At 38.3% G+C, this 14678-nt stretch overlaps 1 protein-coding gene across 3 annotated transcripts in view; it reads left to right on the top strand.

Moving 5' to 3' along the window:
* fyco1b (FYVE and coiled-coil domain autophagy adaptor 1b) overlaps positions 1–14374 on the top strand; it is a 29874-nt gene extending 15500 nt beyond the window's left edge. For 2 of the 3 annotated variants that reach the window (XM_061921037.1, XM_061921036.1), the window contains exons 13-18: positions 4061–4272; positions 7055–7184; positions 7345–7440; positions 8411–8621; positions 8690–8799; positions 8879–14374. In XM_061921037.1, coding sequence (XP_061777021.1) covers positions 4061–4272; positions 7055–7184; positions 7345–7440; positions 8411–8621; positions 8690–8799; positions 8879–8957 — 838 coding nt within the window. In that variant the 3' untranslated portion in view covers positions 8958–14374. The remainder of the gene's footprint in view (positions 1–4060; positions 4273–7054; positions 7185–7344; positions 7441–8410; positions 8622–8689; positions 8800–8878) is intronic. The other variant, XR_009809687.1, reaches the window with a different exon arrangement.
* Positions 14375–14678: the final 304 nt, after the last annotated feature.

Below are 14678 nucleotides of genomic sequence, written 5' to 3'. Positions count from 1 at the left end.
ACTAGTGTCTCAAAGGGCTGCACAAACCACTACGACATCCTCGGTAGGCCCACATAAGGGCAAGGAAAACTCACACCCAATGGGACGTCGGTGACAATGATGACTATGAGAACCTTGGAGAGGACAAAAGCAATAGATGTCGAGCGGGTCTAACATGATACTGTGAAAGTTCAATCCATAATGGATCCAACACAGCCGCGAGAGTCCAGTCCAAAGTGGATCCAACACAGCAGCGAGATGCATCAAGTGTTCATTCAAGGCTAAGGCAAAATATCGAGATATATATCATGTATCGCGATATGGCCTAAAAAAATATTGCGATATTTAAAAAAGGCCATATCTCCCAGCCCAGTTGTATGTTTATATATGGTGACGTCACTGTAGTGTACACTGCATTTATATATACGTTCCTCATCGCTAGAAATAGCGTCTGTGTTTTCTCTTCATCCACCGTGTTTGAAGATTGCAGAAAGAGTGCATATTTTCCCATAAGTTGATTATATACAGACAAGGCAAGCGCAAAATTAGCTTTCGCGAATGTGGCCATCTTAATTTCCGACTTTGTAACTGGAACGCTCTCCACTCTGTGGTGACGTAATTCCCAGCTCCGACCTTAGCATTATTCCAAGAGTTGCAATTCACAATTAAAAAGGATAGAAGAAGAGAAAGCAGACTGCTATAGTCATTTCCAGTAATCAATTTGGGACAGCACTTGGCGGGTAAACAGGCATATTTGCAGCAGACTAAGTAATTTTGTAATTTTCCATGCCACCACTCCAAGAATGCCTGATAGAAAGCAGTCAAAAGTAGGCTCTATTTTTTAAAATTCCCTACTTCAATGCTAATTTACATTGGCTATGCCAGTGGTTCTCAAAAGGGCGTACGCGTACCCCTGGGGGTACTTGAAGGTATGCCAACGGGTACGTGAGATTTTTAAAAAATATTTTAAAATAATAACAATTCAAAAATCCTTTATGAATATATTTATTGGATAACACTTCAACAAAATATGAATGTAAGTTCATAAACTGTGAAAATAAAATACAACAATGCAATATTCAGTGTTGACAGACAGATTTTTTGTGGACATGTTCCATAAATATTGATGCTAAAGATTTCTTTTTTTGTGAAGAAATGTTTAGAATTAAGTTGATGAATCCCCAAAGAGGGCACTTTAAGTTGATGATTACTTCTATGTGTATACATCTTTATTTCTAATTGAATCACTTGTTTATTTTTCAACAAGTTTTTAGTTATTTTTATATCTTTTTTTCCAAATAGTTCAAGAAAGACAACTACAAATGAGCAATATTTTGCACTGTTATACAATTCAATAAATCAGAAACAGTATTTTACTTCTTTATCTCTTTTTTTCAACCAAAAATGCTTTGCTCTGATTAGGGGGTACTTGAATTAAAAAAATGTTCACAGGGGGTACGACACTGAAAAAAGGTTGAGAACCACTGGTCTATGCCATATAGATGCTACTGAATAACAGCAGCAGATTTACATGCTGATTTTTTTATTTGTTAATGAAAACTACAACTAAGATGAACGTTACAATCAAACAGCTGGTGTGTTATAAGTACGATACCTACACCAGTCTTTCTCAAACAGTGGGGCGAGCCCCCCTGGGGGGTCACGGTGCAATGTAACCTCGGGAAACATGCTTTTTTTGCTGTAGCAGAATATGATGAGCGTATGTCGCACTTGGCTTCACTGTAACCACGTTAGTGGATGAGGAAAGACTGGTGTGATGTTTCGCTTATTTTTAATAAGCTTGCAATGTCATGCAGAGGTATTATCATAACACATTTATCGACAAAACATGCTATTTGTAGTCATGGTGGAGAGTGGGGGGGCGAAATATTTTCTTCTTCCAAGGGGGGCATAACAGAAAATATTTCAGAAACACTGACCTAAACTGTAAACACTTTATAGGACTCAACAGAAGACAAGACCGGCACATCCAACTTAATAGAAAAGACTATTTCTTGACTATGGCAACAAACCTCCGACAAACTGAAATGAATACCTGATACCCAATAGTAATGATGCAACCATAATATCACGATTACAATTATTTTCATGGTATTGTTTAATATGTTCAAAAAGTACTTATGTTCAACCAAGTTTAAAAAATACAACTAAAATAGGATACATTGACTCAATACACTATCAATACACAAAAGGAGCATTAAATATTGAACTTAATTCTTAAGAGCCATCATTTTTCTCTTTAAGTCTTAAATTTTTTTAATCTTTTTTATTTTATAAATAATATGGAGTGTTTTTTAATGATAAAAACAAATGATTCCAGTTTATATCACACAATTTCACTTCCTGTTGTAGACCCCTTTTTGTCCTATTCCTCCAAGTGTTGATCGATCGCTCTGAAATGTGCACAATTGAATATATTGGTTGCTCAGACAGTAATGTGTTTGTACAACAGGGGTGTCAAACTTATTTTGGATCGGGGGCCACATGAAGAAAAATCTATTCCAAAGTGGGCCGGACTGGTAAAATCATGGCACAATAACTTAAAAATAAAGGCAACTTCAGATTGTTTTCCTTGTTTAAAAATAGCACAAGCACAAATGTTCAAATCATAATGTTCTTGTTTTTTTAATTTGTCGTTACTTATATTTTCTGAATAAATTATGTGATAATGTTCATCAGTCAACTCATTGGTGTTACTTTTCAATCTATCAAGATAAAAAAACTGGTATCAAAATCAAATTACAGGATGTTATTTATATAGTTTGATAATTTTCCCTGCGATGAGGTGGCGACTTGTCCAGGGTGTACGCCGCCTTCCGCCCGATTGTAGCTGAGATAGGCACCAGCGCCCCCCAAGGGAATAAGCGGTAGAAAATGGATGATAATTTTCCTCGACTGATGCATTAACATCATGTGGTTTATTTTGTACATATGTGGCATCAGCTACAAAGATACAAAGAATTGATATTGCGACATCCAGTGGACACATTTAGAACAGCGTTTTTTTTTCATTGAAAAAATCTGGTTAATTTTCATACTTAGCAAATTCATCCCGCGGGCCGGATAACACCTGTACGTGGGCCTGATCCGGCCCTCGGGCCGTACGTTTGACAGCCCTGTTGTACAAGTTTATATTGATGTATGTTGTTTCTTGATGGAAAAAGACCTTAATGTCTCTTGTAATCATTTTAGCATACAAGCTAGTTAGCCAGGCATTAGCACATCAGCTTGCTTATTCAGTAAATAGCGGTGTGAGTTCATGAAAGTGTATTAATTAGTCACGGTTTTATTTAAAAATGATATTACATAATAATAGTACTAACAGTTTGGAGTTTTACCGCAGTTACTCAAAGGTGTAAGAAAACAAAATCTAACAACTGGGCAGCACAGTTAGCATTTTAAGCTTACTGTTAAATGTTACGATGAACATGTTTAATTGTATTATTTAACAAATATTTATTGCTTCATGATCACTCATAAAAGTACAGAAAGTGCTTTTGATGATACCTGGTATTGTTAACGCATCTTTTCAAATGTGAAAGGTACAATCCCTACAACTGATGCCGTAGTTTTCTTGTTACAAGCAGAAATGACAATCAAAACAATATTCCCTTAAAAGAATGTCTGCCGGCCTCCAAGATATTTTTTTTATTTCCTATTTACAATAAAATTATTCAAATTCAAGTTATTTGTTGATTCAAAAACCTAGGTATCAAATGGTTTCAACCAGGCAAGCAAAGCACCCTTAGAGCACGTTCTGACAGAACATAGATACAAAATATCCCATCTAACAATAATTGCAAATATCAGTTTTTTTATCATGTTTTCTTTTATCTTAAGATTAAGTTAAATAACCACTTTGAATGACCACAGATGTAAGGTGTTGTCAAAACATTGCACATATTTTTTATTGCTACCTCCTGAGTTCATCTGAGAAAAGCGACAAAATGCAAAATGTAACTTGTTAGAAACGCCTTTCCTGGCTACAGTAAAACAAGGTAAACTAGCTGACAAATGTGTTTGATGCTTGACATTGCAAACAATAAATTCCTACTTCCAGATTATGTGGCCGCCCCTTCTGCCACTATTGCCTAGCCAGTGCAGGGGGACGCCAGCAGAGCGGAGTCACAGAACGCTGCTGCAGGGACTGCTGCAAGCAACACGGCATAGAGGCTGAGCGCCCCCTACAGGAGGACATCATCACTGGCACGCCGGCCTCAGCCTTGAGCCGACTGTTGCAGCCCCTGAGAGTTGTGACCAGCCTCTCTGAAGGTGTGTTTGCATTGACATAGATCAGGGGTCACCAACCTTTTTGAAACCAAGAGCTACTTCTTGGGTACTGATTAATGCGAAGGGCTACCAGTTTGATACACACTTAAGTAAATTGCCAAAAATAGCGAATTTGCTCAATTTACCTTTAACTCTGTTATTATTAATAATACATTATATTTATCTTTGTGGAAACACTAATCATCTTAATGATTTCTCACAATAAATATATATTTTTGATGACATGTTTTAAATAGGTTAAAATCCAATCTGCACGTTGTTTGAAAATATAACAAATTGGACCATGCATATTTCTAACAAAGACAAATCATTATTTCTTCTAGATTTTTCAGAACAAAAATTTTAAAAGAAATTCAAAAGACTTTGAAATAAGATTTAAATTTGATTCTACAGATTTTCTAGATTTGCCAAAATCATTTTTGGGAATTTTAATCATAAGTTTAAAGAAATATTTCACAGATATTCTTTGTCGAAAAACAGAAGCTAAAATTAAGAATTAAATTAAAATGTATTTATTATTCTCTACAATAAAAAAAAAATCTTGAACATTGATTTAAATTGTCAGAAGAGGAGAGGAAGGAATTTAAAAGGTAAAAAGGTATACAGGTGCTGGTCATATTATTAGAAAATCATGAAAAAGTTGATTTATTTCATTAATTCCATTTAGAAAGTCAAACTTGTAGAATGTAAACATTCATTCCAAACAGACTGATACATTTCAAGTGTTTTTTTTTTGCCAAAAAGGAGATGATTATAGCTGACAACCAATGAAAACCCTAAATTCAACATCTCAGAAAATTAGAATATGGTGAAAAGGTCAGATATTGAAGACACCTGGTGCCACACTCTAATTAGCTAACTAACTCAAAACACCTGGAAAAGCCTTTAAATGGTCTCTCGTTTTGATTCTGTATGACACACAATCATGGGGAAGACTGCTGACTTGACAACTGTCCAAAAGATGACCATTGATACTTTAAAGAAGGAGAGCAAGACACAAAAGGTCATTGCCAAAGAGGTTGGATGTTCCGAGAGCTCTGTGTTCAAGCACATTAATAGAGAGGCGAAGGAAAGACAAAGATGTGGAAGAAAAAAGTATACAAGCAAGAGGGATAACCGCGCCCTGGAGAGGATTGTCAAACAAAACCGATTCAAAAATGTGGGGGAGATCCACAAAGAGTGGACTGCAGCTGGAGTCAGTGCTTCAAGAACCACCACGCACCGACGTATGCAAGATATGGGCTTCAGCTGTTGCATTCCTTGTGTAAATCCACTCTTGAATAAGAGACAACGTCAAAAGCGTCTCGCCTGGGCTCAAGACAAAAAGGACTGGACTTCTGCTGAGTGGTCCAAAGTTATGTTTTCAGATGAAAGTAAATTTTGTATCTCCTTTGGAAATCAAGGTCCCAGAGTCTGGAGGAAGACAGGAGAGGCACAGAATCCACGTTGCCTGAAATCCAGTGTCAAATTTCCACAATGGGTCTGGGGTTTGATTGATTGATTGATACTTTTATTAGTAGATTGCACAGTACAGTACATATTCCGTACAATTGACCACTAAATGGTAACACCCGTATAAGTTTTCCAACTTGTTTAAGTCGGGGTCCACGTTAATCAATTCATGGTGCCATGTGCCATGTCATCTGCTGGTGTTGGTCCACTGTGTTTCCTGAGGTCTAGGGTCAATGCAGCAGTCTACCAGGAAGTTTTAGAACACTTTATGCTCCCTGCCGCGGACCAATTTTATGGAGGTGAAGATTTCATTTTCCAACATGACTTGGCACCTGCACACAGTGCCAAATCTACCAGTACCTGGTTTAAGGACCATGGTATCCCTGCAAACTCACCTGACCTCAACCCCATAGAAAAGCTATGTGGTATTGTGAAGCGGAAGATGCCAGATGCCAGAGCCAACAATGCTGAAGAGCTGAAGGCCACTATTAAAGCAAGCTGGGCTCTCATAACACCTGAGGAGTGCAACAGACTAGTCGACTCCAAGCCACGCCGTATTGCTGCAGCAATTCAGGCAAAAGGAGCTGCAACTAAGTATTGATTGCCGCACATGCTGAAACTTTCCATGTTCATACTTTTCAGTTGGCCCACATTTCTAAAAAATATTTTTTGGTACTAGTCGTAACTAATATTCTAATTTTCTGAGATACTGAACTTGGGATTTTCAGTAATTGTCAGTACTAATCATCAAAATTTAAAGAAATAAACATTTCAAATATATCACTATGTGTGTAATGAATTGATATAATATGTAAGTTTCACATTCTGAATATATTTACTGAAATAAATCAACTTTTTCATGATATTCTAATAATATGAACAGCACCTGTATGTGTTTGAAAATCCTAAAATCATTTTTAAAGTTGTATTTTTTTCTCAAAAATGTTCTTTCTTAATGTTATAAGAAGCAAAGTAAAATAATGTATGAATTTATTTAAACAAGTGAAGACTAAGTCTTTAAAATATTTTCTTGGATTTTCAAATTCTATTTGAGTTTTGTCTCTCTTAGAATTAAAAATGTCGAGCAAAGCGAGACCAGCTTGTTAGTAAATAAATACAATTTAAAAAATAGAGGCAGCTCACTGGTAAGTGCTGCTATTTGAGCTATTTTTAGAACAGGCCAGCGGGCGACTCATCTGGTCCTTACGGGTGACCTGGTGCCCGCGGGCACCGCGTTGGTGACCCCTGACATAGACACAGCAAACAGGAGAACGTTGTTATTCATATTAGGAGATCGGTGTGTAATCTCCAGGAGCGGATGACAATCTAGAGGATGGTGTGTTTGACATCATCACAGAAGAGGAAGTAAGTGGAGTCTATGATTGTGGCGCTTTTGCTCCAGCCTGCACTGCCGGGAATGGACAGCTGGAGGCAGCACAACTGTAAGTATCCCAGTTCAATTTATTTCCAATATTTTTGCTGAATACCAACTTCTGACCCTTACAATTGTCCCTGAAACAACATTAAAGCCATTGCAATTTCAATTTAAAAGCCCTTAGAAATGGACACAAGTATTATTATTAGTCATGTCATCCTGTACAGAAGCAGCAGCACAAGGACGGTGGCATCAGAAGACAACCACAGAGGTGGTGCTGTGCAAGATGCTGAGATCTGCCTGCTCAAGTCTGGAGAACTCACGTAAACAGTACACTTTTTTTGGTCACATTGCAGCATCCCGTTCACATGGTCCGTGTCACATGGTTGGACTTGGACGGGAAGTTTTTGATGATAGTGGATGTCAAAATAGGAAGTGCGACTTTAATAGAGACTTCAGAAGTGAAGTGAAACCAAGCCCGAATAGTGATATGCACTTTTGGGTTTTATGCTCTGAATGCATCACATGCCTTCATAAACGTCACTAATCCTTTGTTATCTTACTAAATATAGCAAAATATTTATATTCACTTTTTAAAATCAATTAAATGTATTAACAAAAAAAGGACACTTTTGACACCCTTGCTATAGATAATGAAAAATTAAATCTGATAAATCTATGGGTAAAAAGCAGAGCCTGGCGACGCATGCGCGTTTATCATAACTCTCTCGCTTTCTGTCTCTGCCCCTCCCTCACCAATGTTGCTGCGCACACAATGTGTTTTTGTTTTTAACCCCTTCTTAACCCTGAACGCACAATGAAAATACACGCAACCCTAACTTAAAATGTCACTTGAGGCATTTAAGAAACTCCACCCGGACAGCCCCACAAAAGAGGACATATCCGGTGAAAAGTGGAGGTATGGTCAGTCTATCGTAGCCCGGTCGCTGCTAGCATGCCGTGTGTTGTTTTTTTTGATTCACTGAAACTTTTATTAGTAGATTGCACATTGCAGTACATATTCCGTACAATTGACCACTAAATGTTAACACCCGAATACGTTTTTCAACTTGTTTAAGTCGGGGTCCACGTAAATCAATTCATGGTGCCTCGGTGTGCACTGTTTACACAACGTGTAAAGATTCTGCATAATGTTGATGGACATTATTTCCAGGATTTTGCGGCCTACATAAAAGGATCTGTCCCCCAGGCACTGAGTTTGACACCTGTTCCGTAGAGGTTTAGCCAGGCAGTCATTGACAACGTCGACTGTGTCAACGCTAACTGATTCAGGTTGGCGTCTGTCTTCACGGTGGATCACATCTCAACATTCGGCGAATCTCCCCGGGAGCTTTCCATCCAGTCTAGCTGCTACAGCACCATCCCCATCAGCACGGGCCGCCCTGGCGCCACCGTCAGCTGGACGTTCACCTCGGAACCCAAGGGCATCTCCTTCAGCGTGGTATTCCGGGACAGCGCGGAGACGCCACTGGAGCAGGCCAAGGTGGTACAAACTTTTATTCCTTCCTTTGGTCGCTCGTACGCGTTTAAACAAGTCTCTTCTTTTTTCAGGTTTTGATCCCACTGACTCGCTGTAATTCTCACAAGGAGACAATAAAAGGGGAAATGAAAGTCAGAAACGCTGGAGAGTACACGCTCATCTTTGATAACTCCTTTTCCAGGTGCCGGAATCCCAACTTAGAGCTGAAGAGGAAGTTTCAGTAGTTGAAGTAACATCTATTCTTGTTTTCTGTCACATAGGTTCATCTCCAAGAGAGTGATGTATCATTTGGCGGTAGACCAGCCGGCGGCGTCGTGTGATGGTGGCAACCTTCCGTGAGAGGAAGCTTGTCAGTCTTGTGTTGATACAGCAGTTAGTGCTGTCAACATGTTAAGGTACTCAAGCACAGTCAACATGTTAAGGTACTCAAGCACAGTCAACATGTTAAGGTACTCAAGCACAGTCAACATGTTAAGGTACTCAAGCACAGTCAACTTGATGTTGGGCAACCTCAGCTGAGGGCACTTTAGGAACAAACAAACATGAAATCAATCATCTACGAAAATGAGCCTTATAAAAACTACCAATTTTGCTACACAACTACACAACAAATCAATGTTGTTCCATGATTTTTAATTGTTTTAATTTAACATATTTTGTATTGAAAAATGTTTCATTTCAGCACATTTACACCTAATCACAAAAGAAATAAGTACAAATAATGAGATGTTTGGTTATTCATCAGGAACAAAAAAATAGCCATGTCATTACTATAAATCTCATTAAGTCTATTATCATTAAGGCAGTGGTTCTCAAACTTTTTTTGTCATCCCCCACTTTGGACAAGGGGGAGTTTTCAAGCCCCACCTGCCCCCATCGCCCCAACAGAACGCTAATGCCAAGCTTAACATTTTCAAATTTATTGAACATCAAGTAACATTCAAGTCAGGGTTTCCCACACATTCATTTATTTGTGGCGGCTCGCCACGAAAAAATTACGGCCGCCACAAATAAAAAAAAAAAAAAAAATCAGCTTTTGACTCGCTTGACCGCTCATAAAAGCAGTGGGACTCTGCTTGTAGTTACATATTATGTAAATATGATATAAATATGTACATAAAGTGTTGTAATTATATTCCAACTCCGCGTTCTTCTTGGTCATTGCCGCTGCAAGAATATAATAATAATTATTTTTTTAAAAGGGAAATTCCCTCCCGTTCCTGGCGCCCCACCTGTCATGTCTCTATTCCCCACAGGAGGGGCCCGCCCCACACTTTGAGAAACGCTGCATTAAGGTGTGATGTCACTATCTGCAGGGGGAAAATAGTGCTGTAGCTATGATTCCAACATTCACTCAATATTTTCCAGCAGGAAGATGTTTTTAGAAGACGTAGTGTTGCGGAACTGTTAAATACTGAAGACTGTTTGCCTGTAAGTGTTTCTTGATCCATACAACTTAATTTAAATGTATTTTAACAAAGATCAAGTAAAGATGGGCACGTTTAGTTGGCCTGGGCCAATAATAAAAGAATTCATCGTACAAGGGACGGCGTGGCGCAGTGGAGAAATGGCCGTGCGCAACCCGAGGGTCACTGGTTCAAATCCCACCTAGTACCAACCTCGTCACGTCCGTTGTGTCCTGAGCAAGACACTTCACCCTTGCTCCTGATGGGTGCTGGTTGGCGCCTTGCATGGCAGCTCCCTCCATCAGTGTGTGAATGTGTGTGTGAATGGGTAAATGTGGAAGTAGTGTCAAAGCGCTTTGAGTACCTTGAAGGTAGAAAAGCGCTATACAAGTACAACCCATTTATTTATTTATTTTATTTATTTACAAAAAATGAAAATGAACTTGATCACTTTGCCAGCATTGATAAATTGCCTGGTCGGATTGTTTGTGTGTATTTGTTTTCTTCGTCTGGCAAGATGTCACTTCAAGATATTTTTGAAGTGCAATTTTTGTGAGCATAGATTGATCAACTTATTTGGGATGATAAAATGTATTAACCTTCCAATTACAACGCAAGAGATATTATTGAGAAATAAAAGTTCATAGCGTAATAATGTAGCTACTTACATTATTATTATAAACTATTGGTTATATTTGTGGGCTTCACGGTGGCAGAGGGGTTAGTGCGTCTGCCTCACAATACGAAGGTCCTGCAGTCCTGGGTTCAAATCCAGGCTCGGGATCTTTCTGTGTGGAGTTTGCATGTTCTCCCCGTGAATGCGTGGGTTCCCTCCGGGTACTCCGGCTTCCTCCCACTTCCAAAGACATGCACCTGGGGATAGGTTGATTGGCAACACTAAATGGTCCCTAGTGTGTGAATGTTGTCTGTCTATCTGTGTTGGCCCTGCGATGAGGTGGCGACTTGTCCAGGGTGTACCCTGCCTTCCGCCCGATTGTAGCTGAGATAGGCGCCAGCGCCCCCCGCGACCCCGAAAGGGAATACGCGGTAGAAAATGGATGGATGGATGGGTTATATTTGTGCTTAATTTGATCTCACATCATGCTGACTGATGTTGTTTATCAGCAATCATTTGCGGGACAATGTATCGTCCGGTAATGTTTGTTATCAGCCCAGGCTTAGTTTTTAGATTGACTTGAAAAACAAAGATGGACTGTAATATTAGGTCAAGATTTTACTGGTGTTACAACGGGGATAGTGCTTAGTGCACTAGAAGTCGCGATACCTCTCATTTGGTTGTGTTCTATCGATAATATTCATTTGTTCACATACTGTATATTTCTGTATTATCATATTAATTGTTCAATTAATCTGATAATGTAACAATTCAGCGACTTAATTTTCTGTCAAATCAACGCTCTTCATCACATTGATGCATCAAAAAAAAAGCCTTTACTGTTGGAGAAATTCTTACTAATTGTATCCAATATGTCTTGTTTTATATATACAGTGAACATATATTTCTCAATGGTTGCCTTTTATACTGTGAAAAACTGGCAGGAAATGGGTTTGTTATGTTTGAATTATGTTGAAGAAAAGTTTAAGTTGAAGAAGCAGTTGTTCTGCCAAGCTGCTGTAATTCAATGCATGTGCTTAACTCTCTCTTTGTAAACCCTCTATTGACCCCAATATAAGACCGACCTCGCTAGGAGTCCTTTAGTTCAGTTATTCTCAAACAGTGGGGCGATGTGCGTGACCCTGGAGAACCCTTTATCAGTATCATGCAGTGTCATCTTTTAAAGAGCTGTGCACTACAAAACGTGCTCATTAATCCTGACTACAGCACTAATTGTTTTAATTATTTTTGTTTTGCAAGTTAAATTGCAGAAGCAGTGCTCTAGTTGAAGACTGTTTTGGACAAAAATCAAAGACAATTTCTTTGAAGTCAGGTTTTAAATATCAGTAAGTAAGATCGAAATACAAATGTCTTAGACACCATTTTATTGATCACTCGTCTCTTAAAATTAAAATTATGACTACCGTATTTCCTTGAATTGCCGCCGAAGCGCTAATTATTTTAAAACCTCTTCTCACTCCGGCGCTTACCAAAGGCATGCGGTAAATTTAGGCCTCCACTTATAAATTTGAGTGTGATTTTAGGATACCATCATGAAAAGCACATTTAATAAAACAAACACTATTATGGTCTTACCTTTACTTATAAATGAAGTCCATGTGCAGCTCCTTCTGATCAAAAGCATCGGTAACTTGTTTATGGAAGTCTTCCTTATCTTTCTTCAGTTTTAAAAGTCTCTCTGTCTCGATGGAGATCTTCCTTTTTTACATCCTGCTTTGATTGAAAGTCCAGTTTAGAAAACTGTTTTATTTTAGATATGTAATCCTCCATGTTAAAAGTGCGAGCGAGAGGAAAAAATAATCACTCACTCTTGCTGCTTGTTGTCACTTCTTCTGCAGCCGAGTAGTCGCAAGAAGGATCACTAGCGCCCTCTACCACCAGGAGGCGGGAGTCATTTAATGACTCATATTTGACACACGCAGCTACGGTATATCAATAAAACATAGCTGCTTACTGTTCTTTTTTACCATATTCAATAGCTTGGACCTTAAATCCCACTGAATAGCTCTTAATCTTTTTCCCTTTATGCGATTTCAAATTATTGAAACCAGCCTACTCCATTTTGAAAATGATGACAGGTGAAGTGTCACTCGTGACGTGACGAGTTTGACCCGGCGGAAATTCCAGACATATGCTAATTTTTTGGCAAAACGAGTTTGACCTGGTGGAAATTCTAGACATGCGCTAATAAAAATTATATTTTGCGAAAGGAGTTTGACCCGGCAGTAATTCGAGGCAGGCGCATAATAAATACCCGGCGGCAATTCAAGGAAATACGGTATTTTGTTAACTTACTAACAACCTTTGAAGCACTTTTTTAAGCCGGTGTTTGCATCTCTGTGACAGGAAGAAAAGCTGTTACTCGCTTGAGCAAAAGTTGTTTCGTGTCACCTGTTAGTTTGAAGTGTACAAATTCCGGAACCCCTAAATGACAACTAGTCTTTTTCAGACTTTTTTGTAGGGGAAAAAATAGGCCTTATATTCTGGTCAAATTGGGTAATGACTACTTGGTCGTATGTTAATCATTTCTATGATGGCTAGCGTTAAATAATGCGTTATGAAGTCAAAGAAGGGTTCATCAAAATGTGCTTTAATTGTATGTGCTAAACTGTTTTGAAGAACAAGTCTTTATGAGAATATACAGGAATGTGAGGTGCATGAATTGTGAAAACATTGGGGACCATCTACAACAAGGAATCCAAATATGCAAAACAAATCCTCTTGTTAACAAGCCACATGTTGACAGTGACCAATATATTACCATGACAAGTGGTGGATTGTTTTGGATTGCAAGCATGGCAGCATTTAATTTGATGGAATATTGTCCATTAGACATTCTCGCTTGGTCTTTGTCCAAAGACTTCATTGAGCAGGGTGCAGGTGTATCAACCCGAGGTTGGCAAGATAGCAGCTGATAGGTCAGTTTCAAGGAAAAAGATGATCACACCAGGGGTCAAACCCAAAGGTCACAGGTGGAGGCTCTTCTTAAGCATTGTCATTGACGGTGGCGACACACCAAGAATAGTACAGATCAGCACTGTTATGGGTACTGGAAACACAGTAGTGTAGTCACACGTCTACTCTGGAAACAAATATAGTGTGGGGAATATGGCTAGCGACAGTGCCTAGGAAAAGCCAGGGACTGAAAACCTTCTTCCACCGTTAAAGTCTCCTGTTTTGGAACACTTGGCCTCCGAGGGGAAGTTGTACAGAGCCAAGTGGCCGAGAAAAGAGCAGGATGCCTCCGTTGTTGAGTAGAGCGACAAACTGAAACTGTTCATACTGCACCTAAACTTATGAGGAATCATTCACACTCTTAAAACTGTTGCTCTGCATCGTTGTACTTAATGTATGATTTAATTTTCATTTCATTGAACTGAATTTTGCAGTTTTGTATGTTTGACTTTAAACAAACAAACAAACCTTTACACAAAACATCATCAGTTTTATGTTCTCTTACTGTCAAGAGAACCCAACTTTGACCTTAGAAACCCACGTCCGGACTGAACCGGGATTATGACGTACCGTTACACCCATTGTAAAAATAATTACACATTAATTGAGCAATCCTTTGCTTTAGCCTTAAATGATGACGGACCTTTCAAATACTTTCACTTTGCTTGTACAACAAGTAGCTATGTCTGCCATCCAAAACACTTTGGAACCGTTCACAGGTCTGAATGATTATTTGGTAGGCAGATTGTAGCGAGTATCCACACTCTATATGTATATATATATATATATATATATATATATATATATATATATATATATATATATATATATATATATATATATATATATATATATGTGTGTATATATGTGTATGTGTGTACATATGTGTGTGTATATATATTTATATATATATATATATATGTGTGTGTGTGTGTGTGTACATATGTGTGTGTATATATATATATGTATTTAGATATATATGTATATATATATTTATATATGTATATATATATTTATGTGTATATATACATGTAAATATGTATATGTATATATACATGTATG

The sequence above is a fragment of the Nerophis ophidion genome, linkage group LG14 (genome assembly GCF_033978795.1).
Source record: "Nerophis ophidion isolate RoL-2023_Sa linkage group LG14, RoL_Noph_v1.0, whole genome shotgun sequence".
Taxonomy (NCBI): domain Eukaryota; kingdom Metazoa; phylum Chordata; class Actinopteri; order Syngnathiformes; family Syngnathidae; genus Nerophis; species Nerophis ophidion.
Note: the sequence above shows the minus strand (reverse complement) of the source record. Positions and strands in the feature narration are given on the sequence as shown.